At 53.8% G+C, this 19,500-nt stretch overlaps 8 protein-coding genes across 8 annotated transcripts; 4 read left to right on the top strand and 4 right to left on the bottom strand.

Moving 5' to 3' along the window:
- Positions 1–409: 409 nt before the first annotated feature.
- On the top strand, positions 410–2,257 carry A1O3_00661 (uncharacterized protein; the record flags this gene model as incomplete). The annotated part of the gene is made up of 5 exons (XM_007730811.1): positions 410–817; positions 871–1,172; positions 1,241–1,925; positions 1,982–2,087; positions 2,142–2,257. 5 exons carry the CDS (start codon positions 410–412, stop codon positions 2,255–2,257), a joined length of 1,617 nt encoding a protein of 538 aa, XP_007729001.1.
- Positions 2,258–2,736: 479 nt separating this feature from the next.
- A1O3_00660 (transcription initiation factor TFIID subunit 6) lies at positions 2,737–4,259 on the top strand (the record flags this gene model as incomplete). The annotated part of the gene is made up of 3 exons (XM_007730810.1): positions 2,737–3,106; positions 3,171–3,589; positions 3,693–4,259. 3 exons carry the CDS (start codon positions 2,737–2,739, stop codon positions 4,257–4,259), a joined length of 1,356 nt encoding a protein of 451 aa, XP_007729000.1.
- Positions 4,260–4,838: 579 nt separating this feature from the next.
- Positions 4,839–7,337, bottom strand: A1O3_00659 (uncharacterized protein; the record flags this gene model as incomplete). Its single annotated transcript, XM_007730809.1, has 1 exon — positions 4,839–7,337. One exon carries the CDS (start codon positions 7,335–7,337, stop codon positions 4,839–4,841), a length of 2,499 nt encoding a protein of 832 aa, XP_007728999.1.
- A 1,041-nt stretch (positions 7,338–8,378) lies between these two features.
- On the top strand, positions 8,379–10,334 carry A1O3_00658 (uncharacterized protein; the record flags this gene model as incomplete). The annotated part of the gene is made up of 1 exon (XM_007730808.1): positions 8,379–10,334. One exon carries the CDS (start codon positions 8,379–8,381, stop codon positions 10,332–10,334), a length of 1,956 nt encoding a protein of 651 aa, XP_007728998.1.
- A 380-nt stretch (positions 10,335–10,714) lies between these two features.
- A1O3_00657 (dTDP-4-dehydrorhamnose reductase) lies at positions 10,715–12,064 on the bottom strand (the record flags this gene model as incomplete). The annotated part of the gene is made up of 3 exons (XM_007730807.1): positions 10,715–11,466; positions 11,517–11,536; positions 11,889–12,064. The coding sequence occupies 3 exons, from the start codon at positions 12,062–12,064 to the stop codon at positions 10,715–10,717; spliced, it is 948 nt and encodes a 315-aa protein (XP_007728997.1).
- Positions 12,065–12,794: 730 nt separating this feature from the next.
- On the bottom strand, positions 12,795–15,224 carry A1O3_00656 (uncharacterized protein; the record flags this gene model as incomplete). Its single annotated transcript, XM_007730806.1, has 4 exons — positions 12,795–12,884; positions 12,939–14,576; positions 14,645–15,122; positions 15,187–15,224. The coding sequence occupies 4 exons, from the start codon at positions 15,222–15,224 to the stop codon at positions 12,795–12,797; spliced, it is 2,244 nt and encodes a 747-aa protein (XP_007728996.1).
- A 371-nt stretch (positions 15,225–15,595) lies between these two features.
- On the top strand, positions 15,596–16,982 carry A1O3_00655 (uncharacterized protein; the record flags this gene model as incomplete). The annotated part of the gene is made up of 2 exons (XM_007730805.1): positions 15,596–15,946; positions 16,023–16,982. The coding sequence occupies 2 exons, from the start codon at positions 15,596–15,598 to the stop codon at positions 16,980–16,982; spliced, it is 1,311 nt and encodes a 436-aa protein (XP_007728995.1).
- A 297-nt stretch (positions 16,983–17,279) lies between these two features.
- Positions 17,280–18,934, bottom strand: A1O3_00654 (uncharacterized protein; the record flags this gene model as incomplete). Its single annotated transcript, XM_007730804.1, has 4 exons — positions 17,280–17,656; positions 17,715–18,209; positions 18,267–18,404; positions 18,454–18,934. The coding sequence occupies 4 exons, from the start codon at positions 18,932–18,934 to the stop codon at positions 17,280–17,282; spliced, it is 1,491 nt and encodes a 496-aa protein (XP_007728994.1).
- Positions 18,935–19,500: the final 566 nt, after the last annotated feature.

Raw genomic sequence — 19,500 nt, 5'->3', positions numbered from 1 at the left:
TTCTCTCTTTGTTCTTCATTGAGTGGAAAGGGTGACAACTTCAGCATATGCTCTGCAAAGATGGGTTTGAAGGCTGACAACCTAGTGAAACCAGAGCATGCTATCTAAGGTCTCGACGGCCGCGCTCAATGGCAGCTGCAACTCCACTCGGGTGCGCTGAAATAGGAAAATGCGTGCGATCCGATCGATAGGTAAAGGCCGCGCTTGAGAACGTGGATGCTGATTTACCACCATAGTACGAAGATATGAACCAACTCGATAGCGAGAGTCGATGCTATCCAGGTCCTCGTGCGAGTGCCATGCCACATCTTCGTACCCCTGCAGAGAGCTATAAAGCGACGGCTCGCCTTCGTAACGCCTCCCTCGCAGATGTCCTTCTGCATAGGCGTTCGTTCCTCGCTCCCCAACAATGACACCACCAAGACCGTGGCAAGAGATTGCGGCCGAGAAAAAGGCCCAACAAGAATCTCGTATCCCTGCGTCTTGGAAGTTACAGCTCAACGACATCCCCGGCGACGATGTGCGAGACTTGCGCCCTGTTGTCGAGACGTGTGGCATTCTCTCCCAGCGCGAGCTGCAGATCACCGGCGCCTACGATGCGACTGCGTTGGCGGAGCAAATTGCGAAAGGCGTCTACTCGGCTGAAGAAGTCGCCGTTGCATTCTGCAAGCGGGCGGCGGTGGGGCAGCAGCTATGCAACAACTTGACCGAGATCATGTTTCTCGATGCCATTGCAGACGCGAAGAAGTTGGATGCGCACTTCAAGGAAACGGGGAAGGTAGTGGGTTCATTACACGGGGTCCCGATGACTTTCAAGGTGAGTGAGCTACAGAGGCTACCTCTCAGTTTATTCGCTCATTGAGTTTGGAGGAATGTTTCCATGTCAAAGGATACGACTGGACAGATGGTTATATTTCCCGCGCCTTCCAACCCTCGACTTACGACAGCTACTTGATTGAAATTGTGCGCAATGCCGGGGCCGTCGTGATTGCGAAGACGAATAACCCCCAGACCATGTTGGTGGCCGAGTCGGACAACAATGTCTTTGGGCGATCCAAGAATCCGGTTGTATCACACTTGACCTGCGGTGGAAGTAGTGGTGGCGAGGGTGCAGCGCAGGCTTTCCGGTCCAGTGCGCTGGGAATTGGCACCGATGTTGCAGGCTCCATCCGGTAAGTTGGCACCCGCTGGTATCAACAAGTATACTGTATGCCTAGTGGAACTGACGAGCATCCTGAAGGGTCCCATGCGCTTTGAACGGCTGCTATGGATACAAACCAAGCTACGGTCTCCTTCCCCTCCTCAAGTACGCCCATTCCAACTGGCCTGGCCTGAACAGCGGCGTGCCGGCTGTGTGTGGCCCCATGGGTCACTCCATGCGTGATATAACCCTCCTCACACGCGTTGTCCGCGCCGCCGAACCCTGGCTGCAAGACCCAGCAATCATGCCCACGTTCTTTGAGCAGGGCACCACCTCTCGTAAGCCCGTCGTCGGCGTCATCTACAAGAGTGGCCTAACCCCGCAACCGCCCATCCAACGCGCCCTACAGTCGGCCGTGGCCAAGCTCGAGGCCGCCGGCTTCGTCGTGAAGCCCTTCACACCGCCCGACTTTGCCGACATTCGCGAGATCACCTCGCAACTCTTTACTGCTGACGGCCTCTCGTATGCCAAGGGCGAGTTGGCCAAGGCGGGGGAGCCACCGGTGCCCAGCGTGTTTGGCATCGGTTTCTGGGACCGTGAGCCGAAGTCCGCCGAAGAAATGTGGAAGTGGAATGCCAAGAAGATTGAGTACCAGAAGGAGATGCTGGACAAGTGGCGTGAGGCTGGGATTGATGTCGTTTTGTGCCCTGCCGCGCCTCATACTGCGGTCAAGCCAGGCGAGATGAAGAATGAGATGTACACAGTAGTGTGGAATGCTGTTGATGTAAGATACCTCGAAGTGAACTTGGTGGTGGAAATCTTGAGGCTAACAAAATGCAGTATCCTGCGGTCATCCTGCCTTATGGGACGGTCGACCCTGCCAAGGACCCGAAAGAGTTCGTCTTTGAGCCAATGTCCGAACTTGACAAAGAACTGGGAGCTTTATGTAAGTCTCCCCTCATTGCTACTTGGCCATGAACCTAGCTGATGGCTGGCATAGACGATGTTGAACTCATGGCCGGTGCACCGATTGCTCTACAACTTGCTGGACCAAGGCTTGGTGATGAGCAGCTACTCCGCGATGCTGAGATCATTGACAGTGTTCTGAACAACTGAAAAGCCACCTAGATACAGACTTGAAGACGAAGTATGTGAGGCAGCCTCGAGGCTTCAAGATGCAGATGAAGCGCGTGCCACCTGTAACAGAAATCACAAAGTCTTGATAGAGGAATAGCATGAATCACCTGCAGTCTGCATCACCACACGACTAGGTACTCATCACTTCAAATGCCTCAAGTGATTAGTAGACTCTGTATACGCTTTATCAGTATGTAAGGAGGTGTCGATTATACTAATATATCCTAACTGCCATAAAGCCAGAAATAGATTAATCTCTTGCTGCTTGGGAATTAACGACCTAACCATTTCGGGTGGTTGTTAGAGCGGCAACAATCCTATCGTGATTCTGCATCAGCGATACTAGACATCTATCTGCAACTGATGCTTCTCCGCAACTCGTTAGTTCAGACTCAACCGCGCACCCTCCCTCGTCTCGAACCAGTCCATACATTCACTCCCTTGTGCCCGATGTCACAATGACTCTCTGGGGTCAAGACACCGTCAAGGATGTCGCCGAATCCGTCGGGATCGTCCACCTCAACAAGGAAGTCAGCCAGGCTCTGTCTCGAGACATCGAGTACCGCATATCCCAGGTCCTGCAGGAAGCGCTGAAGTTCATGAAACATGCGAAAAGGACGATCTTGTGGACGCAGGATATCTCGCAGGCGCTCCGGGTGCTGGACGTTGAACCCTTGTACGGTTACGAGACGACACGCCCATTGAAATATGGAGAAGCCTCGCTGGGGCCAGGGCAACCGTTGTTCTATGTCGAGGATGAAGAGATGGATTTTGAGAAGCTGATAAATGCGCCGCTGCCAAAGGTGCCCCGGGAGGTCTCGTTCACTGGTATGTATCGCGTATGGCCGCGGCCGCGATGAATTTGCATCGGTCTCAAGCTCACCCATTACAGCGCACTGGCTGGCGGTGGAAGGTGTGCAGCCGTCAATACCTCAAAATCCCACAAGCAATGAATCGAGAAACCTGGAACTCCTCCCCAAAGGACCGAACGCGAATCCTGCCCTGGCAGCCATGACTGGCGCTGACACCACAACCACCAAGCCCCAGGTCAAGCATATTCTGTCTAAAGAGCTGCAACTATACTTTGAAAAGGTGTGCGCGTCGGTACTGGACGAGACCCAACCGGAATATCGCACTGCGGGGCTGGCCAGTCTGAAGGATGACCCTGGACTGCATCAGCTGCTGCCTTACTTCGTGCAATTTGTGGCGGAGAAGGTGACGCACAATCTCAAAGATCTGTTCGTTCTTACACAGATGATGTTGGTGATTGATGCGTTGACGAGGAACAGCACACTCAATCTAACTCCATATGTAAGAGTGCCCTAGCCAGCCGCGGACCTCGAAATCGTGTCGAGACTGGATCTCTCGAGTTATGCATATACCTAGTTGACTAACTGACTGACTGGATGCACAGGTAGCCTCACTCGTGCCTCCGGTGTTGACGTGCCTGATTGGCCGAACGTTGGGTTCAGGCATTGGTTCTCTCGACCACTACGAGCTTCGCGATCTGGCGGCGTCGTTATTAGGGCACCTCTGCCATAAGTATTCCAAGTACTCGCATAACCTCAAGCCGCGACTGGCGCGGTCATTATTGAAGACTTTTCTTGATCCGACGAAGCCACTTGGAAGCCATTATGGCGCCATCCTCGGATTGAAAGCGATCGGAGGAGCCGAGGTGGTGAGACAGCTGATCATCCCCAATCTCAAGGCGTTTGGAGAACTGTTGGACGACGATCTTCAAGATTCCAGTGTGAAAAAAGCCGAGGCAGAGAAGGTGGTCAGCGCGATCCTCAATGCCCTGGGCACATTGGTAGACGACGAGATTCCGATGATGAATGGACATTCGGAAGAATCTGCGAATGAGCTGCGAACCAAGTTGGTCGATACGATTGGACCGGTCATAGGAAGTCGTATTGCTGATGCTAGCCATACAACTCTGGCAAAGGCCATCCTGGAAGGGGGTCTACTTGGGCTTCAATGAATGTTACGCCGCAATCGCAATCTTGGGGCGAAGTGTCTATTTTGATGCCATTGGACGGCGTTGGGATTGGAGCCGGAAAGCGAGCGATACCCTGCATCTAGGACTGGGAACTGGGAACTGGGTTGGCGTTTGGATGAGACAAAAGTCGGCCAACATATCATATACATGTGCTGCAGGGAGCCGACTGCACCGTACGGAAAAGAACAAGACACAAGACAGGACCAAGATACACGCAAACGCAACAAGCTACTCGACGAGCCCAGCTATCAAGCTACGAAGCGAAGAAGAATACGTTTGATTATGATCATTGAGGGCAGAATTCCACAACGAGACTCGAGGCTCGAAACTTGGTTTTCCGAAATGTGACTTGGCCCCGGGCCAATTTTGGGTCGCAATTCCCTTCAGTCCCGTTTCCAAGTGATGCTGGATTGTGTAGCTCTGACCGTGTTTGTGGTCTGCCCTGATTCTGCACTGTAGGGACATCTGGGCCCTTTTTGCATCCCGAGTCTGTTGGTACGCTGCTCTAGCACTTGGACTGTTCTTTAATAGCACGTCTGACTATTATTGCACGTCCCATACTCAATCACTCGGGGTTTGTCGCTCCATCTCCATCTTCTCCCGCTCCCACCATGCAAGACAATCCTTCAAAAACCGGTCCTGCTGGGTTCGCAGCTCCTTTTCACTCTTGCTCGTCTGCTCCTTCACAATGGTGTAGATGCTCCCTCGCCGGGCGGGCCCGAGATCAAGCAGTCCGTCAAAGCCTTCATCACCGACGCCCAACGCCGCCACGCCACCGATGGCATCGTCGATGTCGTATTCGTCGTCCTTGATGGCCTCGATTCTCCGGCCGTACTTGCGTGGTGCATAGTTCTCGAGCGTATCCGGCCTCACATACCCGTACAGCACGAACCGGACATAGTCCTCTCCAAAAGGGATGCCACGACGGAACGCCTCGCGAACAATCAACTGATCGGGACGGAGAAGGTGCTCTGGCTGCCGACCTAGTTGTGCGGCACTTCGTGTGCCCCAGTATTCGAGATGACCTCTGCCGATCTGGTCGGGAGGGACGCCGAAGATGGTCAGGGTGCGTTCGTCGTGTAGCGGCTTATACTTTAGCTTGATCCACTCTTGAAGCACGGCAAAGCGAGTCGTCCACATGTCGCGTTTGAGCACTTTCAGGATGGTGGTGAAGCTACGTTGCGACAGGAGCAGTTTGCGCATGCCGTCCCGCTTCTCTCCCGCCGTGGGGTCATTCAGGCGCATGTCGAGTTTCGTGAAAAAGCAGGCCGCAAAGTGCAAATCTAGGTTGGTCATAAGCTGCTTGTTGTGGCAATACCCGATTCGCCGAGCGTTGTCGGGGATGTCGAGCATGAACCAGAGCCGCTTGATGGCCAGCCGGCAGCGGAACGGGAGTGGGATACCTTCCTCGGCAAACACGGCCATCAGCTCATGCACGACTTTCTCGCGGTGGAGGACCATTTTGAGCCAGCGGAACGACGGGATCTTGCGGGCTATGTTACGCTCCGCCATGCGTGCGTTCGGGTGTGGAATGCGTGCTACCGGATCTTGACGACACAGGTGTGCGTACGAGCGGAAGGAGAAGGTGCGAGCCGACTCGGGCGCTTTGGCGACTGCCTGGCTTAGCACGACTGTTGTGAACCGCGTATCCACGATTGTGTGGAAGTCCTTGCTGATCGCATAAAGACTGATCAAGTCTTTGACCGGTAAGGCCGTGGCAAGAGCGAACACTATTTCCGGATAGAGCAAAATTCCGTGGAACACATTGAACTCCGGGTCGTTGGTGCGCTGGTACACGTATGACGGCGGTGGGAGGATGGCCTCGGGTCGTTTGCGCTTCAATGAGATCCGCGCGTAGTGTTGAGCTCGTTCCACCCGGTTCGGCGCCATGTACATGTGTTCAGGGACGAGAGATTCGGGATTGGCCAGGTGTGGGGCTGGAGTGACTGTCGGTAGGGGCTTGCCCAGACTGCCCTCGTACTCTGCAGGGAATCGCCCGTTGTGGAACAACATGGTGTTGGTGAGTCGAGGTGGTCTGGGAAGGAGTCTGCCCTGGGCGTCGCGGTCCAGATCAACGTAACGTGCAACTTCACCGGCTGGGAGCGGCGCTGGCAGTGGACGGCTCGGGATGGGGTTGGATTGTTGACCCGAGTTGAATGTGTCTGCATTACTGCGCGTAGCTTCTCGTCCCAATTGAGTGTTTCCAGGCCTAGTCGGCTGTTGCTCTTCATTCCAAGCGATTGGCACGGTTGGCTCGTTGGGCATGGGTCGAGGCGTTAGTCGAGTCGTTGTAAATGGTTCGAAAGCAGGTCTGAGGAGAGGATGGCCAGGAGGAATACCGCCCAGATTGGCTGCGAGTTGGACGAGAGATGAGACGCCTGTGTAGGTGTGCTGTGTGACAATTGGGCCGGCGTCTGGGTCTGGATCCGAGGCTGAGCTCGAGCTCGAGCCTTGTAGCCCAGTTCTGGTTTGGCCTGCAGCAATGTTGTCTGCCTCTTGTCCATTGGCATTGCTGGCCTGGGCAAGAAGAGTCTCGACGCCGTAGATTCCGTCTCTCCGCTTAGCTCTGACAGCCATTCCGTTCAGATTCGAGTTTGATGGACTGGGGCTTTCGGGGTTGGCATTCTCCGTGTCACTTTCATCCCAGGTCTGGTCATGACCGCCATCATGGCTCTCTTCAACGTCTGTCTCGGCTTCACTGTCAGACATCGGTTGTTGTGGCACACCATGGCGTTGGCCTTGACTAGGTTGATTCGATCGCGTGTCTGATTGAAGTCCAGATTTGATTGCAGACTGGGGAGGAGGCGGAAGGCTTCGAGTAGGGGATGGGTTAACGGAGGCAGTACTTCGAGGATGTGGCGGATGTAGAGACGGGCGGGAAGGAGGATTGCTGGAGGAGAAGCCGTTGTTGACCGTGCTGGTAGTAGCTGAAGAATGATCTCGCTCTTGTGAATCATCTCTTTGTGACAACTTCTTGAAAGGGTGGAGGATATTGCCTATCTTACTTTTACCATTGCTGAAGAAGCGAGATTTCTTTCGAGGAGGCGGCTGGTCGCTCATTTTGACAACATGAACATTTGGAGAGCACAGTGATATTTGCTTGGGATTCTGGAACTGAGGTGGAGGACAAGAGTATGTGGATGTGGACGAAGTGTGGAACAGGTAAAGGCAGTGAAGGCAGAGAACAATATCAGGCGTCAATCAACACAAAATCATAACAAACTGTTCAAGGGTGCAGCAGAATAGGTCGCAGGTCGCACCCTAGGTCGCACCCATTACCAGGAACGGACAGCCTCAGCCTCACGCTCAGTCAACCATGTATTCACGCACTCTCTGCCACCAACTTGATCACATAACAACGAGTGGACAGGCTGCTTGGTGCCGATGTAAGGAATACCTTCCAAGCACCGGTAGCTGCTCTGCACTCTGCCCGCAGCATGAACTTCATCTCCAGCGCAGCCCCTCTATGGGGTTATTTAGATCTAGCTGTGGCAGGGTTAGTGAAGCCTTTCTTTCGTTCCGGTTCTTGTGGTGTCTCGTTCTGCGTCGAATGCATCAAAGGTTCGCCGTTATTGATAGAGCAACAGCCACAGGCACTAACAGGCACTACTACTAATACGGTCTAGTGCTTTCTGCACCGCCATAGTTGCGTCATTCGTCTTGCAGCTGCCCGTCGGTGACGTAGCTCGGCATCTTTCTCCGGTTTCTCTCTCATCTCGCGTCCAGGCTTCATCGGCAATGGACCATCGACCATCGACATCGAACGCGCACTCCAGTCAGAAGTGTCCCGAGCGCTCCAGAGTTGGCACGCCGAAACCTTAGAAGATAAAAGGACGGATCATCTGATATCAGGCTGTCATGATAGCCTCACAATATCTTCGTTCCCCTTAACACTGGATGGCCGCCCTCCCGCCCACCTACTCGGTACAGCCATGGCTCCGTGACTGCTTGCCCTTGCCATTACACCTTTCGTCACTCTGTGACACAACAATGAGAAGCATATTCATCTCATTCATCCCAACCGTGAGCCAATTCTGTAGAGCATGTTAGAATCTAAAAGAGCGCCCGTTTTCGTTGGTTGCGTCTCCCACTCTCTTTAGCATGCCTTCTGTTCCTCAGGACAGTATCACGGAAGCTGAGCAACATGCCAGCGACCTCTTTGATGGGGTGATCCATCTCAAGAACAGAGCGAAGGAAAAAGCCAAACAGCTACTTGACGCTACAGGTCCTTCTTATCCCGACGACCATGTCTCAGACGACGAGACAGACATCTTTACCGATGCGGCCTTCGACCCTTCCAAAATCCAACAGAAGACCTCTCCCAAGTCCAAAAACTCGACCCACGAGACTCTCTCCGATGGCGCCAAGGGGTTGAAGTATCTCCTCTGCCACCCCAAACGTGTGATGCGCGGCCAAGCTACCCGCATGGCGGCAGAGAAACTGGGAAATGCCAGACATCCAACTCTCACCATTGATCGAGATCAAGAATTGCTGGATGCACATGATTCTCTTGCACGAGCCGCATCGCATGTTTCATTGGTCTCAGACGTCGATAAGTTCACGGCCGATGTCGATGATGCTCATGCCCGAGTCCATGCGCTGGAAGATCAAAGGGATAGTCTCCAAACTGCCTGGGTTTTGAGTCGTCACGTCTGTCGCGTTAAAGTGGTCCGGCCGATTCCTCGTCCTGATCGATCCCAGTTCATGACCGTCACCGATGGCGAAGCCCGACTGCAATGGGACCGGTATCTGGGACATTTGCTTCTCTACTACACTCAAGAGTTCACCGCGCCTTACATTGACGAATTTGAGTCCCCTCCTTTCGACCTGGAAGATGTCGCTCGAATAATCGAACGGCTCGCTATCATCAGTGCCCCATGGCAATCATTTTTGATCAATGTCCGGAATGTCTACATGTGGACAGACCCCAAGAAGACGGCGCGCTGGCTGGCGCTGTACTGTGTTCTATGGTACACCGAGCACATGATGGGCTTCCTTTACTTCTACATCATCTACTCGACAATCCGGAACCACTTACAGCCGAGATCCGTTCAGAGCATTCGAGAAAGTGTGGCAAGATCCGTTGATCGGGGAGCTCATGTCCAGGCTTGGGGAGAACTGATTCAAAAGCATGGCAAGCATGACTGGCTTGAACCTCTCCTGGACGAACTTGGCCCTATGATCCAGCTACAACTGGGCGACCTCGTTGGTCTTCTTGAGGTCATGGCAAATTTCCATCGATTCGAACGACCTAGAATGACAACGGCGACCTTGTTTCTGTTCGCTTGCTGCCTTTTGGTGACAGTGCTTGGCGACATGGCGTTCTGCATGAAATTGTTTTGGTTGGTTTGCGGTGTCGTATTTTTCTGTGGCTACCCCATCGCAACTAGGTGGCCTCAATATCGACTTCTTGTCTCGCCGTTTCGCTGGATGTTTTGGGATATCCCTACCCATGCGGAGTTGGCCATTCAACATCTACAGGAAAAGGCGCTGTTAAGAGATGCGGATCTCGCAGAGTTTGAACTTCCACAGCCTCACGAAAGTACCGAGCCAGCCTCGACAGAACAAGACCAAGACCAAGATCCAGATCTAGATCCAGAAGAGGAACTGGTCGACGATACACGGCGATTATCTCGATCTCGTTTCTTCAATGTCTTCGACAAAGTCCATGGAAAAGCCCGACTCGTGGTGAGCCGGACGGGCATAACAGTACACACCAAGGGTGCTCTAGCTCGAAGCTGGCGATTTGATGAGCTTTCGGAAATCCGCAAGCTCGACGACGTAGATACGGACTCGACCACCAAGAATCTCCGACATGTGCATTCCCGGTCGGCGGAGGTGTTACAGTTTCTGTTCTTGTCAGACTCGGATGGCACGGACAAGGATTCGACTTTGACGGTTGTGCTGCAAACCGCCGATCGTGATCGGGTGTTTAACCTCGTGCTGGCGTGGAGCGGACTGAAATGGCAAGCGTTGATGCTGGAGAGACTTGAGAAAAAGAACGAGAAGACGGTGCGAAGTAATCTGGATCGTTCCATCAAGCGAGTGTTTTACTAGGTGATTAGCGATTGATAGCATTCATTGATTCTCATGATTTCCAAAGGTGAAACCAAGCGTCTGCATCGGTGGAAGGTGGGAGATACTTACCACGTACATGTACCTTGTATCTAAAAGCACTAACTATAGTCGTTCAGCAAGCGTCTGCATCGACGTCGATATCAGTATCAACAATCAATCAACAATCAATTATCAATAATCAATATCAATAACAACAGCCTTGATCAAATACGGATACAGTATCATGCGTGTAGAGCAAGCAGACCGTCTGCATTATGCAGCTCCATCTCGATACTAGTTCATTTCAAGGATGAATCAATGTCATTATCTCAAGGATTAATCAATGTCCATGTGAACCAATGTCATTATCAATGTCAATGTCAATGTCGAAATGCCCCCATCCTTCTCCGCCACCACGCGACAAAGTCCACAGTGGCAACATCAATGCCCAGCTTCTTCAGGTCGCTCGTGTCGAGATGAGTATCGTAGGGTCTGAGCGTGCCATCGGGGCCGGGCTTGCCGCCATCTTTGTCGGGCACGACGCCATCGATCGGCAGGCCCATGATGTCGGCAAAGACCTTGCAGATTTCGTACTTGGTCATGCGGTCTTCACTGGTGATGTGCAGGATGCGCGGAAGGCCCTCTTGTTTAGTGGTGGCGGCGGCGGCCGCGGCAGTGTAGTATTTCGCAATGTCGACACACACCCTGGCCACGTCCTCCACGTTGGTCGGGTAGCGGATGGCCCAATCGTCCATTTTGACCTTCTCGGTCTGGGATTTATACAAGGCATCCATTAGGATGTTGACCGCGCTCTCTTTGTTCTGTTCCGCCGGTCCATACAGCACGGGCACGCGCAGGACGACTGAGGAGTGCGGGGATGGATATGCTGCCAGCACGGCCTTTTCGCCGTCCAGTTTCGTCTGGCCGTAAACATTGGTCGGCTGGGGCTTGTCGGTCGCTTTGTAGGGAGCGTGGCCCGCCACGCCGGGGAACACGTAGTCTGTCGAGATGTAGATGAGGAACGAGCCGTGTTCGGCGGCGAGCTGGGCCAGGTGCGCCGTCGCCGTCACGTTCAGCCGGTGCGCCGCTTCGGGGTTCTTGGTGCATGAGTCCGGCTGTCTATCTGCGGCGCCTGGTCCGAGTTAGCTTCGAGTCAGCGAGGCTGGTCCGGTGGGAGCACACAGTGGACGATGACTTGAGGTCTGGACACAAACTAGATTAGTTCTCTTCTCGCCGTGGAGTTGCTTATGATCCATACTCCGTACTGCATACAAAAGAAGTGGGGGGTAGAGGCATACTCCGTACAGCACTGGTCGTGCGTATAAAGGAGGAGTGAAGGGGGGAATAGTAGAGGCATATTCCGTACAGCACTGATCGTGAGTATAAAAGAGGAGTGAAGAGGAGTGAAAGTAGAGGGGGGGTCGTAGTAGAGGCATACTCCGTACAGCACTGGTGGTGTGTATAAAGAGGAGGAGTGACGGGCGGAAGAGAGAGAGAGAGAGAGAGAGTGTGTGTGTGTGTGTGAGAGAGAGAGAAAGAGAGCATAATCCCTACTTGACCTCATCTACCAGCTGCCGAACAGCCTCTTCGTCCTGGATGTCCAGCTTGCGAATCGGCCCCGACGCCCGACTGAAGCCTGTCCCTGTCGTCTGCCAGCCGGCGTCGGTGAAAGCCTTGTAGACTTGTCGGCCCAGCAGGCCCGTGGCGCCTGTGACCAGAGCGGAGGGCATCGTGTTGTGTGTGTGTGTGCTAGTAAGTAGTCTGTCACGACTGAGATTTGGCGAGCGTAAGTCCAAAAAGAAAAAAAGGAAAACACAGTCCAGAGTACTCCGTACTTCGTTCTCCGTAGGTAGTGAGGGTGAGGCTTGGACTGAGGTTGCCAGGCGGGGTTGGAGATAGATCGAGGTACCCTAACCCTAACCCTAACCCTAACTCAATACTGTACGGAGTATGTACAACCCTAACCCTAACCCTAACACAACACACACACGATAGATGGTCTGAACGACGTCGAGGTGAGGAAAAGTCACGCCCCAAGTTCAAGACACGCTTCAATCACTTTTTCTCCAGAGTTTCTCTACACTGCTGGTGGGCCCTGATGCCTGGGCTCAGCCTGTGATTAAATATAATCTATAATCCTGAATTGCTTCACAGACTCCCACTCTTGGGCGTTAATGGACCAGCCACTTTATTATATGTCTGTAACCTTCTAGTATGTGATATGTTTCATGTTATGGGCAGAGGCGTGCTGGCACGATCCCAAATTCCCGATCTAACATGAGACTTGGAGGGAGGATCCCTAAATACATAGGATGCGATTCGAGATCCAGCGCCGCGCCTTGAAGGGAGGATCCCTAGGGAGTACATGATATGCGATCGAGATCCAGCGCTGGGCCTTGAAGGGAGGATACCTAGGATATACATGATATGCGATCGAGATCCAGCTGGACCTTAACCCCATCACCAAAGAGGCAGATCTTCGGCCATCTCGTCATTGAGCAGCCAGCTCATTGGCTCCATTTCAGTGAAAGGGAAGTCGGCATCTGACATCTGAGACGAATCATGAGCAGTCCATCCGCATGATGGTGGAGGTCATCGACTTACCGTCAAGGTCAAGCCCCAATCATCCATCGAGTCAGGCGGCGTGGCAAAAGCCATTTGATTCAGTCCATCTCCAGGCTCTCCAGGCTGGCCATGTACCTGTGCCTGTGCCTGTGCCTTGGCCCATGCGGCCTCCTCTTCAAGGATGGGTAAACATGTTTCTGCAGCTTCCTCGACGGCCTTGAGCAGCAGATCTGTCAGCCTGTCCTTCCCAAAGCCTTGCACGAGCCCTTGAATATGAGCCGTGAGAATGCACATGAACATGTATCCTTTCATGTTAGTCTCCCCGGCCCGGTGACATCGCAAGCAAAAATCCTTCATATCATCCAGGACGGAAAGCAGATCTGGTCGTAGGGGGACTGGGTCGAGACTTTCTTCCTCTTGAAGTTGAGTCCTGACTTCGACTGCTATGATGTATCCGGCCTGGAAAGGAACGGTGCGATAGAATCCAGAGCCGCAGACGGCAAGTCGTGCCAAGTCGTCTGGGTTGCTGCCGGACGCCGAGGATGGGCAGACCGCACGACAAATCCGGAGCGAGGTATCTATCATAGCCTTCCGAGAGTAGGCATAAGCTGCTTCGTGCAACGCCGCGCCAAAAAAGGGCATGTGAAGCGACGAGAAGTAGCGACTGATGAGGAACTCCACCACCCGTATCTGATATGGAGAGGGCGAGGGCGACTGCCCAGGGCTCGAAATATATCCATGGAGCGTTCGACGGACGCCTTTGTATGCCGTCCTGAGCTCTGCATCAAGGCGGAGGACCTCCGGGTACGTGGCGCGGGAAGCAAGGTCATTCAGGAACTTCGCAATGGCAAGGCGGGCGGGAAACGTCTTGCGCAGTGCTATGGCGATGGACACTTGGGTGAAATTGCCCTCCGACTTGGGCAGTTGATTCTCTGGCTCGGTCACGAGCTGGTCGTCATCGAAATTGCCGGGTGGTTCGGTGTCGAAGTCGTCGAGAGAGACAAGCGGAGGTCCGCCAGAAGTAAGACTCGCTTGCAGGGTGATCTCCAGGATCGTGTTCCACAACCTTCGGCGCATCTCGGCCTCCAACGTCGACCTCTTGGGCAGATGGGCCGGATCCCTGTGCAATCCCATATACACAGCTGTTCGGAGGAGGGCACCGGCGGAGATCCAGACCATGGACTCGCCCACGCCGGCGCTTTCTCGAGCGAGCAGAAGCAGAAGATTGGTCTGCAGAAATTGGAGGCCGAGTCGTGACTTGAACTCCGGCTGGGAACACCAGGTTTGTGCCTCGTACACCCACTGAATTGCCGACGCCCGCAAGGAGAATTGTTCGTCGTACGTGGCAGCCCCGATGGCGAGGACGAGCTTCAGTTGAACCCGGAAGGCCACATTGGGATTGGGCTCGGTCTCTGACCCCCAGATTGCCTCATAGTCTCTTCTGAAGGTCGGGATATGCAGGACTCGATAGACGCTCTCACTCGTACGGAGATAGCAGTCAACCAGCTGGTCAGCAACAGCCCGGGCGGGCAAGTCGGGCTTTGGGGGCGAGGGCCACCGTGGTGTCCGGCAGGCTTTGATGACTCTGGCCAAAGATTTACATCTTCGGATGCCCGAAACAGCCTTGCATGTCTCCTCTCGGAGATGCGGCTCAAGCATCTCTGCCATTTCTCGGAACTGACTTGTTAGACCATCCAGAAAGCTGAGCAGCAGAAGCTCGATCGCGACCGGCACACTCCACTTACCAATGCAACTCCGCTGATGAAATGGCTCTGGCCAAAGAGACGAGTCTTATGCATGATACTGTTACTGCGGTCGATGAACTGAAAGTCGCCGAAGAAGCCCATTGAATGCTGGCCGTGGGACAGTGGCATTGGGCCTGGACCCGTCCTTGGTGCATCCCGGCTGGAAGAGGCTTGCCTAGCTTGAGATAGCTCTTCTTCAAGCTGGCGGATTCGGCTCTTCGTGGATTCGGCATCGGCACCGGCACCGGCATCCTGGGCGGAAGGTTGCCTGCTCGGGGTCGAAGCACCAGCCAGCGCAGGCCGGATCGACGGGTGATGCTCTCGCTCTCGGGGCTGAGGCTTAGAGGCCAGGCCGTAATGGAGGGACGGGAGACCCTCGTAGACGCAAGGCTCATTCTCCTTCTTGGACCGCCGGCAGTTGCTGCAGGGTATTTCTCGATCGCATCGGATCTTGCGTCGCTTGCAGAGAGAGCAGGAACTGCGGTTTGGAGCATGTCAGGTCAGCATACACCGCAGGCTGGAGGACTCCGATTCCGACCTACAGGGCTGGCCTTCGACGCCGACGTTCGGTCTCGGCCATGTCTGGCGTGAATCAGGGACAGGAAATGAGCAGTGAGCCCATCTTGCTGTTGTTCTTGTTCTTGTTCTTGTTCATCGCCTGTCGGCCTCCGAAGTTTCTGATCCAGTGATTGGTTGAATTTGCCGACTCCTTATCCCCGAGAGAGTCTATCTCCGAGGCCCGAAATCCTCTTAGGGATCAATCTTGTAAATTGCATATTATGGCATCTTGCATCCTGCATGCTATATAAGGGCCTCCTACGCCTCGCCTGCTCTCATGTTCTCGTACAGGATGGATTGTCAGAGCTATCGCCTTGCAACAGGGCAAGGTCCTGAATTGTTTCAACCGCAAGGCACCACATCCTACATCCTCCTCCTCCTTGCAGCATGTCGATGTCGCTGTCGTCTGGCGGCACCCAGCATACAGTCGAGGGCAGAGGCGACGAAGAGAAGCCACAGGCCGACGCCAACGCCCAGGCCGGTCAGGAGACGAGCTCTACCAGCTTAGGAGCAGCCCCGGATGGCGGCCTTCGCGCATGGCTGGTGACGACAGGGGCGGCGTTCATCACCTTTGCCGCTCTGGGGTACGCGAATTCCTTTGGCGTTTTCCAAGAGTACTACATGGCACACCAACTCGCCAACAAGTCAGCCGATCAGATTGCCTGGATCGGATCCCTGTCGTCCTTCATCCAGTTTGGAGCCGGGACCATTGGAGGACCACTGTTTGATCGGTTTGGTGCATGGGTACGTATAGTACTCCCTACTCCGTCCTCCGTCCGGAGCCGTTGAGACTGGGGCCAGCCAACTGACATGACCGTAGATTGTCCGGCCGGCTGTGGTGCTGTATGTATTCGGCATCATGATGACCAGCCTGTGCCACGAGTATTGGCAATTCATGCTGGCCCAAGGTGTGCTGCTGGGCCTAGCCACGGGTCTCCTGATGGTCCCGTCGATAGTGGCCGTGTCGCAGTACTTTGACAAGAAAAGAGCCGCTGCCCTGGGCCTGGCCATATCAGGATCCTCCATCGGCGGAGTCGTCTTGCCTATTGCCTTCTCCAAGATGTTAAACAGCTCGTCTCTGGGCTTCGGCTGGACCGTGCGGATCATGGGCTTCGTCATGATGCCCCTTTTGGCTTTCTCCTGCCTGACCATCAAGTCTCGTCTGCCGCCGACAACGTCCACCTTCTTCATCCCGGCGGCCTTCAGAAAAGCGAACTTCAGCCTCCTGGTCGTCGCCATGTTCTTCCTGTTCCTCGGAATGTTCACTCCGCTCTTCTTCATCCCGACATATGCCGTGACGAGAGGCATGCACGCAACGCTTGCTTCGTACTTGCTTGCCATCATCAACGCCGCCTCCACATTCGGTCGTGTCGTCCCAGGTGTCTTGGCCGACAAATTTGGGCGATTGAATATATTGGGACTCGGCGCCATCTCCACTGGCGTCGTCATCCTCTGCATGAACAAGGCTGAGTCCACCGCAGCCTTGGTGGTGTATTCGATCGTCTTTGGCTTTACTTCTGGCACCATCATATCTGGAGTCTCCGCGGCCTTCAGCGTCTGTCCGGAAGATCCGCGAGAGATAGGGACATACGTTGGAATGGGAATGGGGGCGAGTTCGGTGGCTGTTCTGATCGGTCCTCCCATCAATGGGGCACTTGTCCATCGCTATGGAGGATTCTCACAACTTTCCATCTTCAGCGGCGTCATGTGTTTGACGGGCGGACTGGTTGCGTTTGCGAGCAAGGCTACAACGCCTGAAGGGATTCTAGCGAGAAGATAAGGATGCATCGAAGAACGCCGTCGGCTGTCTCGATCGCTCGACAGCGGCCATTGATGCTGCACCGTCGCCAGCGCTGCCTGCATATCCAGCGTCTCCTCCTCTGCCCTCATACAATGTTTTAAAAAAACATCTTTGTTAATATTGAGAATATGGAGTGTCTCATTCACGGGCAAGGATAGTTAGACTCAATCCCACAAAACATAATCGTCTGTCTCGGGCAACTTCACTCCTTCTCTGTCAAAACCTTTGCATCGTCGAGACCAAGACTACCTTGTCCAGATTAGATAGATGGACGTTTTAGTAGGTGTAGTTGAATCCCTGAAGACCCTCGATGGGCTTGCCCCCGGCGGCAACACGCTTGTTGGCTCTCCAGAACTTGAGGTCCAGAGCCAAGGTGATGAGAACTATCAAACCGCTGGATATCATGCACGTGAGAATCCCAGGATGATATTCAGGCTTGTCCTGTTCGCGGAAAACCGTGCTGCCAATGATTCCGCCAATGCCGCCGGCACCCACAAGCGTGGCGCTGCACAAAGCACGCTTCCACTGGCCTCGAATATTGTTGGCTTGCCAAGTAAGAACACAGGGGACATTTGCGTTGCAAGCAGTAGTTGCGATGAAGACACCAAAATAACGAACACCAACGTTATCAACATATCCGAGAAGAGGGAGCCCTGATTGCGAGTCATGGTTAGCCTGGTGGGAATCAATGGCGACAGCCCAAACGCTTACCAATCAGAAGCAAGGCTCCATTGACGAGGATGAAAGGAGATCGAAGATGCCATTTGTCGCCGAGATAGGCAAATAGGTACATAACGATCGCGGCCAGGACATAGGGAGGCGCAACCAGACATTGAGATGCGGCGACATCAAACCCCATGCCCGAGTTTAGAATGATAGGCAAAAAGTAGGCGATGGCGTATGTGTTGGTGGTTGTAAGACCAAAGAGGGCAGCGAAGCCCCAAACCTTCAAGTCCCCAGCGTGCTTGAGGTATTTGCCTAGTCTAAATTTTTCAGGGATGGCATCGTGTCGGTCCTTTTCGATGCGCGCAACGACAAAATCCACCTCGGCCTCGTTCAGGAATTTTAGACCAAAGGTGTTGGTGGACAATTCGGGGAAATCCACAATTAACACGTACGAAACAATGGCCATCAGGGAGGTGATCAGCCCTTGGAAGATGAATATCCATCTCCATCCCGCAATACCAGGTAGGATCCCGGAGGGCGCTGTTGGATTTTCCGCCGTAGGGCCATAATGCTGTCCCCACCAACTAGGTCCGTTACCGTGGTTCTTCAGTTGGGAGAAGCCATAGGCCAGAATGCCGGCGAAGGCGGATGCCATGGACCCGATGAGGTAGAAGACTGCGTTTCGCTTCTGGAGTTCGTAGCGCGGGTACCAGCACGACAGAAGATAGGCGCAACCTATGGCAGCATTAACGGGTGGTCTACAACAAGGCGATATCAGACTTACCAGGGAAGAAACCGGCTTCAAACACACCCAAGACTAGACGGAGTCCAATGAGATCGCTCCAGTCTTTGACGAATCCAAAGCATATCATGGTGATTCCCCAGAGAAGGGTGATGGTGGGAAGGAAGAGCCGCGGGCCTATCTTGCGCAGAACGACAGTGGCCGGAGGTTGGAGCAGGACGTAGGTGATGAAGAAGAGCAGGACGATGACAGAGTATCGATTCCCCGTCAGAACTAGGTCAACGCCCATACCAGCGACAACAGCGATACCAAGGTTGGTTCGATCCATCAGGGATACACAGTACAAAAAGCCCAATGTCAGGACGAGGCGCCGGTCAATGCGCCTGATAATCTTCTTCTGCTCCTCGGGGGTGAAAGCTTCGATACGGGCATCGTTGAGCTTATCGCTGTTAACAGATGCCTTGGTATCGGCGCGTTCGAGTTGGTCAATGTTGATTTCTTTCTCAATGGGTACATTTGCCATGTTGAGGGTAATAAATGGGGGATATGTGGAGCAAAGGTGAAAAGATGAGCAGCTGAAAAGTTGGAGGGACTGGAATGGAAGAAAGAAGTAGAATGAGACCGGTTTCCTGGGACAACCTGGGGTCTATATCGTATGGTTCCAGTGATGGACTGGAGAGATATAGTGCCCACCATTAAATGTTTCCGTACAGCTCGAGAGAAGTGGGATCGGCAGTCTCCAAGGATCCGATGCCTTAAGCAAAAGAGCGGGACTCCCTGGGTGGTTGGGAGAGGAGGCGGCCGGTTAACTGTATGTGAGGTGACCTCGGATCATTCCACATGCTGGTCTGTGAGACAACCCCAGACAGCTCCTAGTGGAGTCCGGGGTATGGCACTGGGGAAGACGTTCTAGGCCTCAGGCCAGTCAGTAGGCGAGCACCACATGTCTACTCTGTGGAGGTCATTGAATCAATGGTCCAGCCAAGACATTATTTTGATGGCTACATAGCCGTCGAGGTTTGCTCTGTCTCGAAGATGCCGAGGTGCATCCAGGCCAAGACATCAAAAACAAGAGGACAGCCGAGTCTC

The sequence above is a fragment of the Capronia epimyces genome, assembly GCF_000585565.1.
Source record: "Capronia epimyces CBS 606.96 chromosome Unknown aczIQ-supercont1.1, whole genome shotgun sequence".
Classification (NCBI taxonomy): domain Eukaryota; kingdom Fungi; phylum Ascomycota; class Eurotiomycetes; order Chaetothyriales; family Herpotrichiellaceae; genus Capronia; species Capronia epimyces.
The sequence above is the reverse complement of the archived record's forward strand: the minus strand, read 5'-3'. Positions and strand labels throughout refer to the sequence as shown.